This window comes from Filicampus tigris, chromosome 10, assembly GCF_054856515.1.
Source record: "Filicampus tigris isolate MCC_2025a chromosome 10, RoL_Ftig_1.0, whole genome shotgun sequence".
Lineage (NCBI taxonomy): Eukaryota > Metazoa > Chordata > Actinopteri > Syngnathiformes > Syngnathidae > Filicampus > Filicampus tigris.
Genome location: NC_141226.1, coordinates 16,454,377 through 16,474,353, shown reverse-complemented (window position 1 = coordinate 16,474,353; position 19,977 = coordinate 16,454,377). Strand labels below are relative to the sequence as shown.

The 19,977-nt window shown below is 42.1% G+C and overlaps 1 protein-coding gene across 1 annotated transcript in view; it reads left to right on the top strand.

Moving 5' to 3' along the window:
* Nucleotides 1-19,394, top strand: part of LOC147141066 (zinc finger protein 521-like) — a 136,431-nt gene extending 117,037 nt beyond the window's left edge. The window contains exons 8-9 of the mRNA XM_086043850.1: nt 1,597-1,712; nt 18,138-19,394. Coding sequence (XP_085899976.1) covers nt 1,597-1,712; nt 18,138-18,167 — 146 coding nt within the window. The 3' untranslated portion in view covers nt 18,168-19,394. The remainder of the gene's footprint in view (nt 1-1,596; nt 1,713-18,137) is intronic.
* The last annotated feature ends 583 nt before the right edge of the window (nt 19,395-19,977 follow it).

Here is a 19,977-nt window from a genome sequence, read left to right as displayed (position 1 = left end):
TGCTCCTAGGAGGAAGCTGAAACACACCCACACATTCAAGACACATCCCCTTGGCTCTGCCAGTGTGGCTTGATTAAAGCACAAAAATATATATATATATATATATATATATATATATATATATATATATATATATATATATATATATATATATGTGTATATATAATATATATATATGTATGTTTAAAGTGCCAGTGTGATTATAAGGTGGCGGCATGAATAAGTAGTGCATGCACCACCATGAATATTTATATTGTCAATATAATTAGCCATGTTGACTAATGGAGGCCATGTTTTGCACTTGAAGCCATGCCAGTTTTTGCGCTTGTTTATTTTCCTCCTTGTTGGTGCTAAATATGGAGCGTTATTATTCCCGTCACACAATATGCATTCGGGAATGTTCATGCCGTGGTTTTGACCGCTGTCGCATTACTTATAACATCTCAATTGTTACATCGTTGTTGTTGTTTTTTTGTTTTTTTTCAATTATATCACATAACAAGGTTGTTGTACTGCAGACGCAGCACTCATTTGTTTGTAATTAAGTCATTTTCCTTGCCATTTGACATATTCCCTTCAATTTCCATTCAGGCAAATGCAATTATGATGTTGCCTTTGTTGCAGGAATGCTTGCAAGGTTCCCTGCATTCCTATTTGTTTTTGTGCGGGGCAGCAAACAATCATAATCTTAGAAGATTACGGTCGTATTAAAAAAACATTTTTAAACCTTAAAAGTTGTAATATTACAAGAATGAATAAGAGTTATGATTTTATTTTTTTTAATGAAAAAAAATCATGTTTTGTTTTCTTTTTCAACAAAAACTGTAGCAATATTACAAGAATGAAATCAAACCGTTTTCAAGATTCATGATTTAAAGATTTTTTTCTTTAAAAAAAAAAAAGTTAAAGTAGTAAAGAAACAAGTATTCTAAGAGGAAAGAGGAAAGGTGTAATCTTATCAGAATATATGTTGGGCGAATGCAATACAAAAAAATTTACATACATTGGGGCAAGTAGTAATTTTAAAAGAATAAAATGTTTTTGAGGAATAAAGTTGTAATCTGTAGTGGGGGAAAAAAGGCCCAATTTTAGTCTGGGGGGGAATAATCTAGTCTACATTTCAAAAGGTCTTTTTGAGGAAAAACTGTTTTATATGTAAGTATTAATCTCTTGAGGAAACATGAGTTTTATCTTCTCTGACTGGTACAAAAATGTATCATACTATTATAAAGTTGTATTTAGAAATTGGAAAGAAAAAATCATGTCATGCTTTTTCTATGATGAAATAGTTATCGTACAAACTTATCCTCCCCCTTGTTGTTCCCGCCGCATACTAAGAGCATCATTTATTTGAATTTGATCACTGATAACGCATCAATTGTTGTTTGTCAATTAAACCCCATGACAATGTTGTTATATCGTACATTGTAATTCAGTCATTCTCCCTGACATTTGGCATATTCACTTTATTCCATTTATTTCCATTCAGGCAGACACAATTATACTGGTTCCCGCTCTAATTTACCCGAGCGGAGGCATCGTTTTCTATTCGCCGATTGCATACAGCGAATCTTAATGCCTCTTCTTCTTCCGCAGTGTTCGTGCAGGCTAACAAGCTTCAGCAGCACATTTTCTCCGCTCACGGCCAAGAGGATAAAATCTACGACTGCTCGCAGTGTCCTCAGAAGTTCTTCTTCCAGACGGAATTACAGGTGAGCCACGTGACGCTAAATGCCCCAGCTATCCCCTCCCTAACGCCGCGACTGCAGATTGGGGAAGGAATAACTTCAGTCCGTTGGAAAACTCATTTGTGATTCCCAGATATGATTTGATTTGCTTATTAGACCGGCAGAGCAGTAAAATATCTGGAATTAAAGGGATTAGCCGAATGCTCGTTTTTGAAGCAGTAATTACGCATAGCGCAGAGGCAAAAACACGGATGGGGCATTTCAGAACGGCTGCATCTCGCCTTCTAATCGCAGTGGAGGCCTCGTGGCTAAATATGAGTGTTTTCCTCGAGGGGGTGTTGGGGGGGCATATCTGCCCTTCAACAAAGTTACTAGTTGGACTTGTGAACTCGTAGCGTTAGAGAGATAATCCATTTTCTGGCAATCTTTTTTCCCTTCTTTTCTCCTCAGGGAGTGTGAAAAAATGAAACCGGCCTTATTATTTTATTACACTATAGTGTGTGTGTGTGTGTGTGTGCATGCTGCGTGTGTGTTTGGGGCATTCTCCATAGTGCACATGGCATCATTTTTTTATTGCCGTTTGAAGATGAATCATTAAAATCTTACTCCATAAAGCACCTTGTTCTGCTCTAATCACTGGCGTTTTCCCTTAATTTGCCAGCGAGGGTAAAGAGAAACAAATGAGGTGCTAGTCTCCAAACGCAGCTTCCTGAATGTGGGATTAGCAGGTAGCCAGAGGATGCACCTTCCGCGTTTATGCATGGATGGCCAGTTTGTAAGTCTGCCAGGAGGAAGGCGAATGTGATCATTATCTGATGGTCATTTGACTTTTGTAAACATGAATTAAACAAACCCTGATCCTGGATTATTTACCACAATATCACTGCTACATGCCTAAACTATATAATTTTATCCAGCCAAATTCAGTGATCTTAATGCTAACATATAGGGCCCTATTTTCGTGCCTAGTGCAAAATGCAGTCTAACTGTGTGCATGAGTTTTCTTTCTTTTGGTACTTTGGTGGACGGGATCAGATAGAAACGGGCGTTTGCATCGTTATGGGAGTGAACACAGCTGGCTCGTTTCTCGGCCAATGAAAGCGGCCCCCCTCCTCGTGCTCTTTAAATTCAGTGCAGGAGATGCGTGTACAGTCTTTGACATTGCAGAAGCAGAAATACACTCGCTGGAGTCCATGCAGAGGATCGAAGCATGCAAAGTAGCTTTATAAGGAAATGCAAGCAGACTTCCACTTGCGGATGATGTAAAGTTGGCTGCTGTGAATTGGGCACTTGGAAACCGCCTTCCACACTCGATCACACATCCATGTGTAGATCCTATTTGGCAGGCAGGACTTTTTGTGTTAGCCTTGGTTGCTGTGAGTCCCACTCTGCCACACTGTCTGTCTGGTGTTCCTCAGGGTTCAAATGTGGGGCCCCTGCTGTTATCATTGTATTTCCTCCCCTGGGTTCCATCTTAAGGAAGCAGGGTATTTCCTTTGCTAATCGATGACAGTCAGATCTACAGTATGTCTCCGTAATGCCACTTTTGTCCTGTCTACTGCTACTTCAACACACACGGAGTAGCAACGCATACTGACAGAACATACGGACATAGTCACTGCTATATACTCTTTCTGCTCTTTGGGAATGGCTATTAAGTCATTCTTCTGGTCAACCACAGTGCTGCTCATCATGTTGCGGCACAAAGTGATACTGCACTGACGGCGCATAACTCTCAATTTAGACGTGCCTATATACTGTAAAAAGTCATGAACAATTGCTTCAAAAGCTGCGATATAGCAGGGGAACACTGCGATCAATGCACTGCCATGCACATAGCGGTCATCGGACAAAATAGAAATCAGGAAGATGCACACAATTGGACAAGCCTATGCTGAATCAAACCGATTCTCCTTAGAAGAACTAGGGGGGTTCAACATGCGCCATGTCCCGGAGGAGATGTTCCACGTATGATTAACACAGTTTTACAGGAGGAGATGAGAGCAAAACATGACAGACCTGTGGCACTTTGTTGTGAAAGCAAGAGTGAGCTTGGGGGGGCAAAGATGATCATTAGAGTCAACCTGTGCTCGGGTAACTCCCAAGTGAGTTCATCGCAAACAACACCAATAGAATAATGCAACCAACATGCTTGCCGTGCACTAGAATACAGCAGTTGAAAGAATTTGCGTACAATTCTTTTTCAAGAGGTAATAATCGCAAGAAAAGTCAAAATTTTACAAATAAGAAGAGGACAAAAAAGTAAGAGAGGGTTTAAGAAAATTAGGGAATCTTACCAAGATAAAAGTATTTTTGGACGGTCTCTCAGGAGAATAACATCATAAAGGAGTAGTAGGGTCACTCTGAAAAAAAAACACGACACGGCACACTATCACGAGAATTACGTTTGAGTTATTTTTTTTCAAGAAAACAAGAAAAACAACATTGCAATATTACCAGATTAAAAACGAAAAAGATACACCTTTTTGAGTGAAAGTAGTACCTTTACAAGAATAAAGTTTTTTGTTTTTTTTTTTAAGAAAAAGTAATCTTACAAGAATGAAAGTCTTTTTTCAAGAAAATGCAGTGCAAACTTGTTTTTCATGATTGTAATAGAGCCAAAAACGTACTTAAACTATTATTATACTGAATGCTTTTATTTTGAAGGATTGACTTTTGACAGGATAGTCAAGCTTTTATTTTAATTTCAGTGTGGCCATCATACACCAAATGGTCCAAGTTGTGAGTTGTCCAAGTTGTACAGCGCCTTCACCATCCGCATCTCCCTGACACACGCTGCTCCTTTGTCAGTCCTTGTGAAGTCGAACTGTCTTCCAGCCGCGCGAGAAGTGGAAGCTCCCGGTGTTTGCCACGTCTCCACTTTGCACTTTTCTCCTCGACACTTTGGCTCCTTGTCTCTCGCAGTAGTTGCAGGGGTCAAGGGGGCGGCCATCACGTAGAGCCGATGCGGCAGGTACAGGCGAGCAGGAAAGATATTTTATTAATTTGCTGCCGAGATCCTGGAACAGACCAAAGGCTGTGACAGGTATCCAGCGTGCGGCGCCTCGCAGCCTCTTCCCCCTCCTCCTCCTCCTCCTCCTCCCCCTCCCCACGAACCCCCCCACTGGTGAACTCTACCCTGCGCGGGGGCTAGCCAATTTTCGCCAGCCTGTCGAGATGGATGATGGGAGTGCATCCATCTAATCAGCCCTCCGAGGACCCCCCCCGCCTGGCGGGCCCCCCTCAGACTGGTCAGATTGACTGACTCCTGGGCCACTGTGCCTCGGAATCCACATTCCAAAGGAGAATAATCTCCTTCCCTTCACAGACAAAACAATACAAGTCAGATGCATGCGTCGACGTTCCTTCCACAGCCCTCCAGAGGCTAGCCCATCCTCGTCTTCACCCTCTGCACCCCTTCTCCCTCACCCCATTAAAATATAGAGCAAAGTTTCGATATTTCATGAGGTGCTGATGGGGAGGGCAAGCACTCGCCGACCCTCATCGGGACACATCCACGCCGTGATAGAACCCCACGCTTGTCTTTTGGTTGAAGCAACTCCCTCCTCCTCTTACGAGACTGAAAAAAAAAAAAGTCCCACGGGTGATTGCGAAAGCCACACTGCAACGCGAGACCTGATAACAAACTTCCTCCGCAATGCCGCTCGGCCCGGATTAATTAGGCAGATTCATTAACTGATGGACGCGCGCTATTAGCCGCAGCTTAAATCTCACATCTCGGCAAGAGTGCGGATAGTCGGTTTAAGAAGAAGCGCTTTAAGTTTGGATTCCGCAGCGATGCGGCGTAGCAGAAGGAAGCGATTGGGGGCGTCTCGATCCCGATTCGGGGGCTGTATTTGAAGACTAGACTGGCTCAAAGGCTCCCTCATGCAGTCTTTTTTTGGCAGGATTCTTTACAAGAAAAACATTAACAAGTCAAACCTTTACAAAGAAATTAGGCACATTTTTTTCTTTTTTTACAACAAAAAGTTCCATTAAAAGAAAAGTTGTAAAGTCGTAAACTCTTGAGAATAAAATTCATTAAATTAATAACGTTTGAGGAAACAATGTCATATTTTTAATGAGAAAGCATTACGTCGTGTGTAAAGTCATAATCTGACAAGATTAGTTAGTCCACTATATAGTAGTTGTACTTTTCATGAAAGTTACACATTTGAGAGAATCACATCATAATGTTACCAGAATACAGTATTTTTTAAATAGTCATAATCTTACAATAGCAAAGTCATGTTTTTGAATAAGAGAAAAAACATTATCATATTATTTTAAAACAGACAAATTTATCAGAACACAAACATAATTTTACTATACAATTAGAGAGATTTTTCGAGTAAAAATGTCCTTTTTTTCATGAGAAAAAATAGATGTGGATAAGTATTATAAAGCCCAATGAAACAACGATTAGTCATTTACAATATATACAATAGTTATTGTTGGATATATTTTCTAGAACAGAGTCATGATTGAGTATTAACGTCACAAGCTCTCAATTTTTTTAAGAATAAAATTGTAATATTACAAGTACTCATATTGGATGAAGGAAAAATCTTTCAAGAATAAATGTATAACTTAAAAAAAGACTACAGAAAAATATTTGATGTTGTCATAAGATTAGCTAACTGTTAGCCGAGCTTCTTCGATTTCTTCTACTACTAATACTGTTACTACCTTCTGTTTTTTTAAACGTTGCCTTTAAATGTTCTGTAACTACGTGAAGCATATTCAAACCCGGTTGAAGACACATTTCTATTCTCTGGCTTTTGATCCGACCTGAAATTTTCGGCTCTTTTCCGGTGTCTATTGTATAGTGTTTTAAGTTGTGTTAATTTATTGATTCCATTTTGTTGTATTATGGCTATTTTTTTTGTTTGCATGTAAAGTGCTTTGTTACAGCTCTATCTGTTATGAAATGCGCTATATAAATAAAATTGTATTTTATATTGTATATTGTATTGTACTACTACTACTACGACTACTACTACTACGACTACTTCTACTACTACTACTACTACTACTACTACTGCTACTACTACTACTACGACTTGTTCTTCTTCAGTCTTGGTATGATGACAAACACCTGGCATTCTCTGCAGGCCTAAAAGCACTTGACCTACATTCACAACCTAAATTGGCCCTCACTGACATCAGCGTGTTTCCCTTGGTTGGTCAGAGCAAAACTTGCTACAGCCCACTCTGACTAGCAAGACACGTTTTTAATGAGCATCACATAGTGAGTATGATGTACAAAGTATTTTATTTAAATGTTTTAAATTGTCATGGTAATAGATAAATATTCAATCAATCAATCAAACTTTATCTACAAAACACTTTTCATACCAAAACATGGACTTGCCTTCCAAAAGGATCCCTTCATGGACAATCCCGACATCCTTAATAAGTGACGAGCGCACATCTGCATCACGTTCTGCTCAAATGAGAGTCTCCTCTCCCCGCATGATGCCAGTGATTGCCACGCTGTGACCAATTCCAGCGTTTTAATTAAGCGTATTTATTGGCTTGGCGGTCACCAGGTCAGTGTAAACAGCCACGCGGCGTCCGCCAAGCGCCAAAATTGAGAGAATGGACAGCCAGAAAAGAAAAAAGTGGGAGAGTAAGTACATGCCACGAGTGATTAAAAAAAACTGTTTTGGGGGGATAGTTGATAGTTGACGTTAAAATAATGCATAAAAAGAACTGCTACAGTTTTTTCACAAGTCGGTCTGAAGGGTGACCTTGCCGTTCCAAGTGTGTTTTATTTGCCAAAGACAACTGAAGTGAGGACAAGAATACCTTACAGCACATCATAGAAATCAACTAAAGCGTTTGCAAAAACAATTTGGGACAACTTTGTAAATGTCAAGGAAAGGTAACATGACGATTAAATTAGAAATTTGCAAGAATTAAGTCAAACTCTCACAAGGAAAGTATTTTTTGAGAATAATATTGAAATCTTTAAAAAAAAAAAAGTCATAATATGTTGGCAAAGCGAGGTGGTTACTTTAAATACACAAGGTGTAATTCTTTTTTTTACATTTACTTTATTAACAAACTTCATGGCGTCATAATCTGACAAGATTATATTTAGTTGTAAAATATTTATACCATAGTAGCCTTTTTTTAGAATAAAGTTGGAATATTATGAGAAAAAAACACATTGAAAGAAAAAAAACATCACAAAAAAGATAGTAGGGAGAATATAGTAGATTATGAGAGTAACTTTAATTTTACCCAAAAAAGGTTTTTATTAAAAAAAAAAAAAAAAAAAGTCATACATTGAATGAAATGTGGTTTTTCCCCCGAAAAAAGACATGATGTCATAGAAGCCATAATTTGACTTGGGGGGGGAAATAATAATAATAATAATAATAATTTAAAAAAAATTTAAAAAGTCATAATCTCTGAAATAATAATGTTAAAATTGTACATCAAAAAGGTGTTATTTCAGGAATTGAAGCAATCTCTTGAAAATAAGTAAGTCACGATATAATGTAAAAATATGACAGTAGTTATAATTTTTCTCAGTCGTAATCATATGAGAATAAAGTCCTTTTCTTTAAAAATTACTTTGTTCTATCAAAATTGCTTTATCTCTTCTTTTAGTGGTGCTCGACAACACATAGTGTCTCTTCTTTAACCCTGATTGAATTTAATGCACTCTTCATACTTGTTTTTTCATAATATAATTCTTTCTGAATTGTAAAACATTCCCCCCAAAACACCCCAAATGCCCCGCATCCCAAACGTAAAGCAAAGCTCTCCGTGTTTGTCCCTAAGCGTCTTTCAAACACTGCATTTTCTGGAAATATCTTGATCTGCCACGTGTGACAGCTCTTCACGCTTTTGAAAATTACATACGTATTTTTCCCCCCCTTTTATATGACAACTTGTTTTCGTCTTCGTCACCCCAGGTGCTTCGGATACTGTCACCGTTTCAAAATGTTACACGCCAAAAAAACAGCAACAATAAAGGAACAATGAATGAGAAGGGGTAGAAAAAAAACGGCACCTTGTGAGGAGCCATCATTAATATTTCAGCTTATATCTAATTATCTACAGAACTGTACAGGCATTACTGTAAACGGGGACGTAAACAGCTTCAGATGGCGAGTGATGTGTCACCATTGTGGCGTTTCTTGTTGTGGAGGTGCATCAGAATTAGACAGCATGACAGACCTCGCCATCCTGGGAGGATTTTCTCCCACTCAGCGTGCTCGCATGTGCGTGTGTATATGTGTGTGTGTTTGTCTTTGTGGCGGTCTCTCCCAGGGTCTGATATGTGCACGCAAGCACGTTGTCTGCGGGGAGACATGACAAAAAACTCCCAGAAGCCTTTGAGCTCTTTTCTCTTTCCTGTGTTGCGCCACCAGGGAAAGTTAAATCCAAACAAAGAGGAGATGCTCGGCGCGCTGTGCCCCAATCCGTCGACGCATCTCTTGTGCAAACATGCCGCCTTCACTTTCCGACTTGACTTTTCGAACAACTGTGAAAAATCAACAACTAAAACATGTTTGTGCTTCTCAGGAAAATCAGCGTAGGTGCTATTTGCTGTCGGAAGTGATTTGAATAAGGCTGGATATACCCGGGAACTTTCAAATGCCAAACTATGATTGAAATAATTATAACTTTTAAATATTCACAACTGACAAATACGTAGGGCTGCACATAAAAATTTGGGAATGAGCACCAGAGGTTGTTTGGTGCTCATTTTTTTCCGGCCCACCAACCTCACGGATGAACTTAGACTTATTGTTAATATGTGTAGATATGTCATTTTAATATAACTGAATAAACTTTTTTTCAGTTTTCAATGACATCAAGCTGCTGTCTATGGGGTACATTGGATCTGTTCTGCACTCGTAATGAGAAGATATCCGATCCGGATCCCGTGATACGTATAGAAATTGTAACATTTCACAGCAAAAACATCTGAACTGTCAGCTGTTTAACCAGTGGTTCCCTTGGTTTTTTTTTTAACATTTGACTGATTGTTAAAAATTCTAAATGTGTGAAGCTGATGGACAAGTTTGACCTCGGGAGAGATTCTTTCTTTTCCATAACATCCAACGGTCGATCTTAACGTTTGACTGTAATATTAAAACTAGACTACTTTAAGTAGTCAGACTGTATGACACTCAAGAGGTTGTGGGTTCAAATCTCGGCTCTGGCCCTCTTGTGAGAAGTTTGCCTCAATCGCTTTTCTCCAAGTATTTCAAATTCCCAAAACTTGCTAGTTAGATTAACCGAAGACTTGAAATCATCTCGACAGGTGAAGGTGAGTGTGAATGGTGGTGATGAAGCTGAAACACTAATTAAATGAGGACAAGGGCTATTGAAAATGGATTTCCGAAACCCATCCAAGCACGACAAGAAATTCCATATCGGAAGGCCATAGCTGAGATTTGGCCCCCGAATCTCAGAACTGTGAGGCAGACATGCTTACCACTAGTACAAAATGCTACCCTGCACTCTAAATATTCACTCAATTATTCCCTCTTGAATTCCAACAGCGGAGTGATGTAACTCTCGAGTTGTGAAAAGGGGTACCGAATGACGCCCATCGTCAGTCAATTAAAAGCTCGTTCTACGATTCGCTCTCCAATTTGGTGGGAAAACACCAGCGTGCAGATTAGCTCTCGAGCTTCCACGTCGAATCGATCCGGAAGGTGCGCCGTGTCGAGGTTATCGGTCCGGCATCTCCTTTCAAAGCATGTCACAGACTGAAGTGGTTAAATGTGAGAGTAATTGTGTTTTTGTTTCTGGGACTGACATGAGGAACCCCACGGACCCCATCTCCCTCCCAGTGACAGGCAAGGATCCTCCCCCCTCGCTCTGTCTAATTAGAGGATGTTGCCCAGGGCTCATGTCCCAGGAAGACCCATCCCCCTCCCAAGATGGCTCCCCTAAGAAAGCCTTTAATTGGCTTCTTTAGTCATAGTCTTCATTTTGGCTGGAAAGGCATCTGTGTGTATGTGTGTGTGTGTGTTGCCATCACCTCAAAATACACTTTGTATCGCTCTCTTGTGTTTCCTCTTTTCTTCTTTTCCTTCCCCTCGCCGGCCCTCTCGCTGACGCTTCCCCTCGCCCGTCTCCCACCTTCCCCTCACTTAATGAGGCCCCATAATAACACAGCAGTTGCGCACTTGTTTTGCTACCTCAGTCAAACAGCGGGATCGCTGCACGGCCCAATTCGAGCGCCATTCGATTGTCTGCTAAGACAGGCTAATGACTATCATTCACAACAACAAAGCAACCCCTCCCCCACCCCCCCAAAAAGGTGGTCTGTCATCTCCGGTTACCCCTCGGAAACATCTCGTTGTTTGCCGCCATTTCCAGCACGCTGTTATACACGAGTATTCCGTGGGAATATGACAAAAGGAAGCCATGGAGATCAGTGGTTGTTGTCGGCTGTTACTGTACCGCCACGACTCCCCCGGGCACCTCGCCTCAAACAAGACAGTCTGTTGCCAAGGAAACCAGGCGGGTTGTGGCACAACGCGGGTGTTTTGGGCGGGTCATCCCTCCCCGCGGCCCGATAAGTGATGACTGTGGAGAATGCCAACTGCTCAATTATTTATTTATTTATTTATTTGATTGTGTTCTTCGTCGGGCTAAGTTGGCCGGCGGTAAGCCTGGCCTGAGGTCAAAGACAGGGAAGGTTTACTGTGGGGAACGCTCAGAGTCGATACTGGACTGAGTTCAACACGCCATTAAAGATCTAGCCCGGATGCAACGCCCTTGTCTTTTTTTAACACAACACAAGTAGAACTTTTGCACATAATCTAGGATGCACTGCAGCACATTCATCTCAATGATGAAAAAAAAAATGGAGCACATCTAAACTGATTTTTAAATGTGAGAAGATGTAGTACACCGCAAACATAACCATATCTCCTCCGACAAACGTGAGTCTCCTTCGCCAAACCTGTTGTAGTACCTGCGAGTGGCAGCGCGGTGCCACGGGGCATCCAGACTGCCAGAAAATACAAAGAAGAATAAAAAGTAGTTGTAGACGAAGAAATAGAAGAAGCTAGGCTAACTGTTAGCATATCTGTGAACGACATGGTCGCAAATTGCCCTCCTTGTAAATTTCATTTGAAGTGACTTGTGAGTTTTACAAACACTCAACACATCTGGTTGATCTTCTATTTACGTGAAGCAACAGCGCAAGCTTTAGGCCGCTTCCTAATTGGCTATCGTTCTATTTCACAGTAATCTGTGGCTCCTCTGAACTTGGTGTTGACCACGTGCATAAGAATTTGATATTTACACAAAAATCACTCTCTACACACCCAATACCACGGGATGATTGCTCAGGATAATCTTTAGACACATCAGACAATAGGACCTTTGCTGACTTTTTTTCTGAAAGGGTGGGGGGGACACTTAAATGTGTCGCAATTATCAGTAGGGCTGGGAATCCTAAACCATTTTTTAGAGCCAATGCCTTATAATTCAATTCCTATTGAAGCACTTGATTGCGTGCCTCTTCCTTTTAAATGAGTGATGACATCACACTCAATAAGTATATTTTGGTTCAGAAATTTTCTAACATGGCGTCAAGGCAGAAGCACTGTAAGGCTTGACACTATTTCACGCGAAAAGACTTAAAGCTTTAATTTCGTGAAAGGGGGATACTTTGAATATGCAGAAATACAGTTGTTTGATGTAATCAGTGCGATACGAAAATCTATCGGACTATATAACACTGTCATTTATATTGTTATTTTGATGTGTGGGATATTGTGTTAGCTCTTTTGCTACATTAATGTTGCATCCAAAATGGTAGCATAACAACAGTTGCCTTTCATCATTTTGCCTCATTTTCCAGGCAAGGCAAATAGAAATCCTTGATAGACAAAATTATTGTGACTTTTGCGCTTAGAGGAAGTGAAAATGGTCTTCTGGGAAGATTTTGGAGTGGGTTTTGGAGATTTTTTTTTACCCAGAGCTTGATTAACAATATATTTGAAGGGCTTCTTCCGCACCAAATGCATCCAACCATGCCGTTGTGGACCATGCCGTGTGCCCTCAGGTCAGAAAATGGGTTTTTGAGTTTTCCCTTGCCGTCCTTGGGGGGTTACGATCAGAGGATTTCGTTAATATTTGTCATCAGCGGGCATGTGAAGCCCTTTGAGACTTTCTTGTGATTAAGGGCTATATAAATAAATTTGACTTGGCTTGACTTCCCCAAATTGTTCCCACAAAGTAGATAGCCTTGGCATGAACTAAATGATTAGTTCATTTAACATGTCCTCAACAATTGTGAAAATGATCATAATTTCTGCATTGGTGTATTCTGGTGTATGTATTTTAGGACTGAAGAGAAAGTCGCTCATGTTGATTTGAAACTTTGACAGACTCAATCAGAAGCAGGTATCCGAGACAGTTGTAAGGTTGGGACAATGTAAACAAGATTTAGCTTCTCTAAGACTTGCCTCCAGGCAGACCTTTTTTTCTATTATAAGTGGAGCATTGTGTCAAAATGTTAGGATCTTTTCGACGATTCGCCATGAAAAAAGGCCTACGGGGACCAATTCGTTACTGCTTGTGTTGTATTTGTAACCGTTTTTTTTGTTTTCCAAATTAACAGACGACGCTAAACTAGAGGCTGGTGGAACGCTGCCTGCGTGAACTCTGCTTTCTAACCACTGGCTAAAGCTCGGCTTTAAAGTTACATGCTGCAAAACACCAGGCAAGCGCACAGGCGCAGGCTGCTTTGCAGGTATTAACATTATACTAATCAAACATTGTTAGAGCCGCGATTAAGCCCGACATCTTCCCTCTCTGTGATGTCGTACAATAAGAGCTTGTGTCTAATGCGGCTCGCTCAGATGAAAGCGAGGAGAAAAGTCGGTCCGGGTCTTTCCTCTGCGGCGCTGATGCAAGCCGCTCACCTCGCTTGCCTCACTGGAGAACGGACGCTCTCGGCGGAGGCCGCACAAACGGGCTACAATGTAAAGAGTGATCATAAATCAACTCCCCATCCGGCTGCTTCCCTCCAACTTCTCCTTCCAGCCGCAGCCTTAAATTCCGTAGGACACGTTGCACCTGTTTGCATGCTGCAGGGTGTTCTCCCGCCTCCTCTTCGTGCCCTGAAGGAGGTTGCTGTGGGGTGATGAAATCACATGAAAGTGGGGGTTGAACAGAAGCACCCAGGGAACGGAGAGAAGAAGCAGCTGGCACTGCCCATCTTGATGTAGTGTCGAAGCCCGTCCGTGATAGAAGCAAAATGTAATTTAGTTGTGACTGCTGTGTTTTGGGGGTTTTTTTGGGGGCGGAGCCTTCCAGCAGGTGGTTGAAAGTGTGGAGGAGGAGATTAAGGTTTGGAGGGAATGGTCGAGCTTCCGGGGGAATAGGACGCCATCGAAGGAGGGCGTTGAGACGAGCGCTAAAAGGCTTAATGGAGGCCATCTAATCCTAAATTGCAGTCATTCTGGTGTGACACCATTAGTGACATCCTGCTTACCGCCTGGACGTATTTTTTATTTTTTTTCCCTCCGTTCGTGTTCCACGTCTAATCTGCGACCGCGTGCTTGAACTCGTGTCGAGCTCTCAAAGAAAGAAGTCCACGTTAACTCTCCGTCACTCACAATAGCGACTGCGGAGTTGAGCGTCCGCGGCATCGGATTCATTTTCAATCTTTCAGCAACACCCTTCATCTCTCCCCCCATTTCCCTTTAGTCTGCATGGTTGCCACTGAAGGTGTTTAACACCGTCCTTGAGAAAGCCCTCAGTGAGGGAACTAGTGGCGTGTCTAAGGAAAAGGTAGGAATGCGGTGTGTGTGTGTGTGTGTGTGTGTGTGTGTCGGACAAAGCTGGGACGGTGGTGGAGGGGGTAGGAGCGTTCCCCAGAGGGGTTATTTTCCCCTCTAATAGCTGTTACGAGCCCTACATTATATCCAAGGAGCTGCGTTCCTTTGGGGTCCGCGCACACGCACACACATGCACGCCGATGTGCGCGCGCACATTTTCTGTCTGTTTCCCTCTTCCCACACGTACACAACGACACGCACACTCACACATGGAGTCCTAGCCGCTTTGCTCTCTCCGTGTCAATATCCTGCCATTTGAAGTCACGTACTGCAGGGGCTTCTGGGAGCAGTCGAGGAGTCAGGCTGACGGGTAATGGGCCGCATTCATTAATAAGGTTGCCGCGCTCCTGTCCCTCCTCGGCAACACCAAGGATGTCTTCACCGGAGGGGAGGGGAAAGGGAAGGAGGAAGGGGGGGGTGGGCTTGCGGGAGCGTCCCAAGGGGAGTTTCCTCCCAGACTCACTTAAAGGAGCTTTATTTCTGCAAGAAGGCAAGCCGAGAAGCCAGTCCAGGGCCTTCATTTTAAGAAAAATCAGAGTGAGGGAGGGTTGGGCCCTACAGGGGGGTCACTCTCCCTGCTCCCCCGTCAAACTGCTTATTACCCCACCTGTCGGGGAGTAATCGCCGCAGCTGAAGGGAAAGCCGTGGAGGTGTTTAAACGCTTCATCTGGAGGCAGACGGAAGGGTAAAGAGGGAGGGAAGCAATGCAACGGGGGTTAATAGTCGCCCACCGGTGATGCTCGAAAGGGTTCTGCAACAACAGCGTAGAAGGGGAATGATACACAATACCACCTCCAAATAATAATAATACCTTTTTGGTTTTTTTAAATACGATAGGAAAATATTTTCAGCACCTGAGCAACAGGCGCTCTTGTACTTGTAAGAGGATTAAGGCAGCGAAGGCGTGCTCACCGTTTATCCGCATTTGTCACTTACCGTTGGTACTCCGAGCGCTAATTTGCTAGCTAACAGCCAATTAGAGTGACTATATGTCGCGACTCACGACGCCGATTCAACATGCTGACACGCCCACCAGACGCTTCCTGACCGGTTTCGACGCTACGACGATGGTCACCAATCAGACGGCGCGATCGGACGCCATGACGCTTCACGTCCTCCGACGTCGGATTGGTGTATCTAGGCCTTCGCCATGAAAATGAGGGTGCCAAGGTCCTGTCATTGATTGTTATTGTTAGTAATTATAGCAGTATTATTTCATTAGCATTCTATTCCAACAAGTCCGTGTAGCTCACTTTATTACGTACACTCGCACAACTTAATGGCTTCCCTTACAACAGGGGTCCCCAATCACCGGGCCGCAGGCCACTTTGGACCAGGCCATGGCGCGCCGTACAGATGAAAGAAAGAAAAAAAAAAAAAAAGTACAGTGCTTCATGTTTATTTATTATCCGAGGCTGAAAAACATTTTATTTTGAAAAGTGACCGGATTCTCTCAGTTACATCCATCCATGACTGACTCTCAACGCATGTCATGTTGTCTCCGTCGCGTAAAGCGAATATTAAATGCACAAGTGAGTAAATGAGTAAAATAAATGGACGTATTTGGAAGGTTTCTGAGATGTGTGTGTGTGTGACAGGTGTGTCTAAGTCCATGCCAGTCAACGCGAGTCCAAGGCCGTGTTTTAAAGTGAGCGCAGCAAGTGGGGCATGTAGTTTGCATTAAAGGGATTAGCAGTCACTTCAAAAGATGACCTGGATTCCGCCCACCAGGGACACCAGTTACACACCCCCTGGTCCACGCTCCCTTTAAAGAACCTGGCACAGCTGCCCCACTACAACCACTCTACAATGATCTGAAGTGTGCATGTGTGTGTCAGTGTAGCTTAATGAATGTGGATGAAATAACACAAACAAAGTCAACCTTTTGCGGCGTTACATATGTACAAAAAAGCCACTGTTAACTTTGATAGTCCCTTTTTGTACATTTTTTTTTTTGTAGTGCAGACATTGATTAGATGGCAGCCCAGGATAAATAAACAAGACTCCAAGGACAGTATTCCGTCCGGTGTGCCAGTGCCTCGTTATGGATTTGTTTCCATGGCCACAGCCTTTGATTGGGATGTGATATTTTTCCGCATTGGGGTGGGGTGGGGGGGTTATCTGTCAGAGGTGTTGTGCTTTGGTGTCAGAAGCGGGTTTTAGCAAGCTTAATCCCGGCATCCAGCGGGTATCGATCCGCCAGCGCGCACGTCTGACTCAGGTGCAAGTTAATTGGAATGGGGATAATGAAAGCCTGATGGTGATGATGTTGAAATGTCAAGATAATCAAAACATGGCGTGTACCTATAGAAGGGGATGTGGACAAAAAGAGCACCATATTTGTGTTGTGTATGCTTATGTACGCCCGCCGTTTGTTAGTAAGCAGGGTCATCGGGGACGACGTGGTACGTACGACATCAGCGTTGCCAGTACGATGAAAAATGAAAATAGCTTTATTGAGATCGAAATTAAAATGATCCTCAGCTCAAAAGCTCCAATCTAATCTATTTCCAAATGCTGTAAGACCTCCCATTTGTTCATATTCTCAAATGGTGAATCCCTTCTAGCGTGCCGGATACGTTCCAGACGTGAAGATCCACTATATTGAGTCATGTTTTTGAATGTAGTTTTACCCCTAATACATGCTTTTAACTAGACTTTACACATGTCTGATCGCCTGAATCGGATAGTCAGATATTTTTTTGCATTTTTTACAAAATCGGTGATTGGTTGTCATCTCATAATTTGCCGATCGATCAATGATGTCATTGATCAGATCCAAAAATAAGACATTACATCAAACACAATCTTATTCACTCCAGGAATGTTGTATGCAGCCATTGTTAATAATCCAAGGTTTCTCACCATGTACCGTCAGATTTTTTTTCCAATATTTTAAAATGATATTATCTTTTTTTGGAGGGTCTATGAATTGATTGTTTACTGGCTTTTGGGGAAAGTTTTTATGGTTTAATTGTTTGTTCCCCCCCCCCCCCCCCCAATGCATTTCAACGGGCGTCAATTATACGCACATTTTGACTTTTTGTGGGCCGGGCCCATTCCAGCGCGGATAGCGAGGGTCATCCGTAAAGGAAATAAACAAGTTGTTTAAATAGATTGGATGGATTGGTCCATCTTCTGATTGGATCGATGATCAGTTATCATTATTTTAAACTCGGTGATCACTTAACAAACACAATTTTTAAAGTATTCCTCATCACCTGTTCTCACTCTCTCGCTGTGAAGAGATGGAAAAGTACAGCATATCACTTTTGAGAAAGTGTAAAGACCTCCAGAGTCCAAGCGTGCTTCCTTCAAGCTGTTTATTTCTCACTCCAAGTTAAAGTTGACCGTAAAACACATAAAAATGAAAGAAATTAAACATTGTATACTTTAAAATCAAAAATGTTCAACCAAACCATTTAATTCCATCCAATGAAATTTGCTTAATCCTAAAATATAACGCCAAAAGCTATAAACGGGCAAGTGGTAAGTGACTCGCAAGGGAGGGAAAATGCTCAAATTCAGCCTGACTCTCAATATGTCTGCACACTTGTTTAATCGTGCAGAGGAACGGCAGCGACCATTAAACATGTTTCCTTGTGTGTCCTTGCAGAACCACACGTTGACTCAGCACAGTAGCTAACCCGGCCCAGACGAGCACCGCCGACGACCAAACGGAGGACGTGACGCGGAGAATACAGCCCGAGCGCCAATTATGGCCAGTGCACCGTCCCGCTCGCTGTCTCGCTTAAAGGATTCAGCTGCGTGGGGAGGAAGCGATGCCACTGCGTGGAAGCAAAAAAAAAAAAAAAGAAAAAGAAAAGCAAGAAAATAAAGACATGTGAGCAGGGGGGCCACAAAATGACATTGCCCATTGTTGACTTTAAAAAAAATGTGCTTGTACATAGACTTCTTCATGTGATGCTTCACTACAGCTATATTGCAATCTTATACAGTATTTGCCAATGTACAGTTTAACATGTTTGTCTGTTAAAAAAATGACAGAAAATTACGTCAATCAGCTTCAATTGGGCTTAAAAAAAGGAAAAAAGAGGGTTAGGCGGCATGTCGCTCCGCATCCCGCATCAATCATGAAGATGAGGAGAAGACAGCGTCTTCTTCAGAAGCAAAGCGGGACATTATGCTGACATATGCAAATACGGCAACTCCCATTTGTGGAAGGTGAGGTCCTCCTGGTCCTGGTGGGCTGCTGAACTGAGGCGTGAAAAAAATCCCACGTGGCTCCGAGAGCATGGGGAAGTCTCCAGCCCGCTGACTCGACCTGTACATTTCTACTCTTGATGTTTACTGCTCATTGAAACCTGGAGATGACTGGATTTTTTTTTTTTTTTTTTTTTTTTTTTTTTTTTTTTAAATGTTTTGTTATCTCTACGTTTTTGTTCAACAAGGGAGCAAGAATCAATTGAAATGCTATGGTTATGAAAAGGAATACAGTTGCATCCTGTATTAGGGATGTACTCTACCCAGTCCCTGGCTCTCCTGGAGAGTGGCCGACATAGTTTCTCCCCCCCCTCTGTCTTCTTTGCAGTGTTTCATTGCCCTCCGCTCCAGCTGGAAGCCGCTGAGGCAACACACGTTAAAAAAAAAAAAAAAAACATTCGGTTGTGTAAATGTTTTGCATTCATTGAACCTGAGATGCACTTTTGTATGAAACTTTGATGTTTTGACATTTTGACTCAAGAATCGTTCGTACACCGTTTACAGGAAATCTCCGGCTAAATCTCCCCGCAGCAAGAGGACAGTTATTGCCAATGTTACTCAAAAGTATTGTACAAATATGGAGCTCTGTATTTCAGCAGAGCTCATTTTTTGTGTTGCACATGTGATGGAAATATTAAAAAGTATGAGGAAAATGCTTTGGTCTTCATTTGCTTTTTATTCAATAGTTGCAACATTGGTGTGTAGATGCACACACACACACACACACACACACATACAGTACATGCATAGGTATGCGTGTGTAGTCACTTATTTTCCAAAGCTGAGTCATGAATGATTGTTAGCTGAGCCCTGAGCAACTGTGATGTCATTTTCAGTTGCCAGCAAGTGGCAAAATGGCCGCCCACTGAGATGGACAAAAACGGTTGGATTTTACTGTTTAACAGAATGCCGTGTTTAGACGAGTGGGGCTGCATAGAACATATTATTGTGAAGAAAGTTTTGGGATTGACTTCCCCTTAAATGACGTCGGTAGATTTCTGTCCTATGATTGGTTTGGCTATATTTAGCTCTCACATTGTTTGAGTTTAAGATGTGCACCAAAGATTGGCTTAGGACATGATTAAATATGCATTTTCAAGGTGCACCTTTCAAGAAAAACTACACTTTATGAGGCTAGGTCAACCAACACCGCTGCTGACTGGCTTGGTTCAGCCCGTAAATTAAGAGCAGTATGTATTGTTACAATGGAACGGCCTGTGACTGATGTCTGT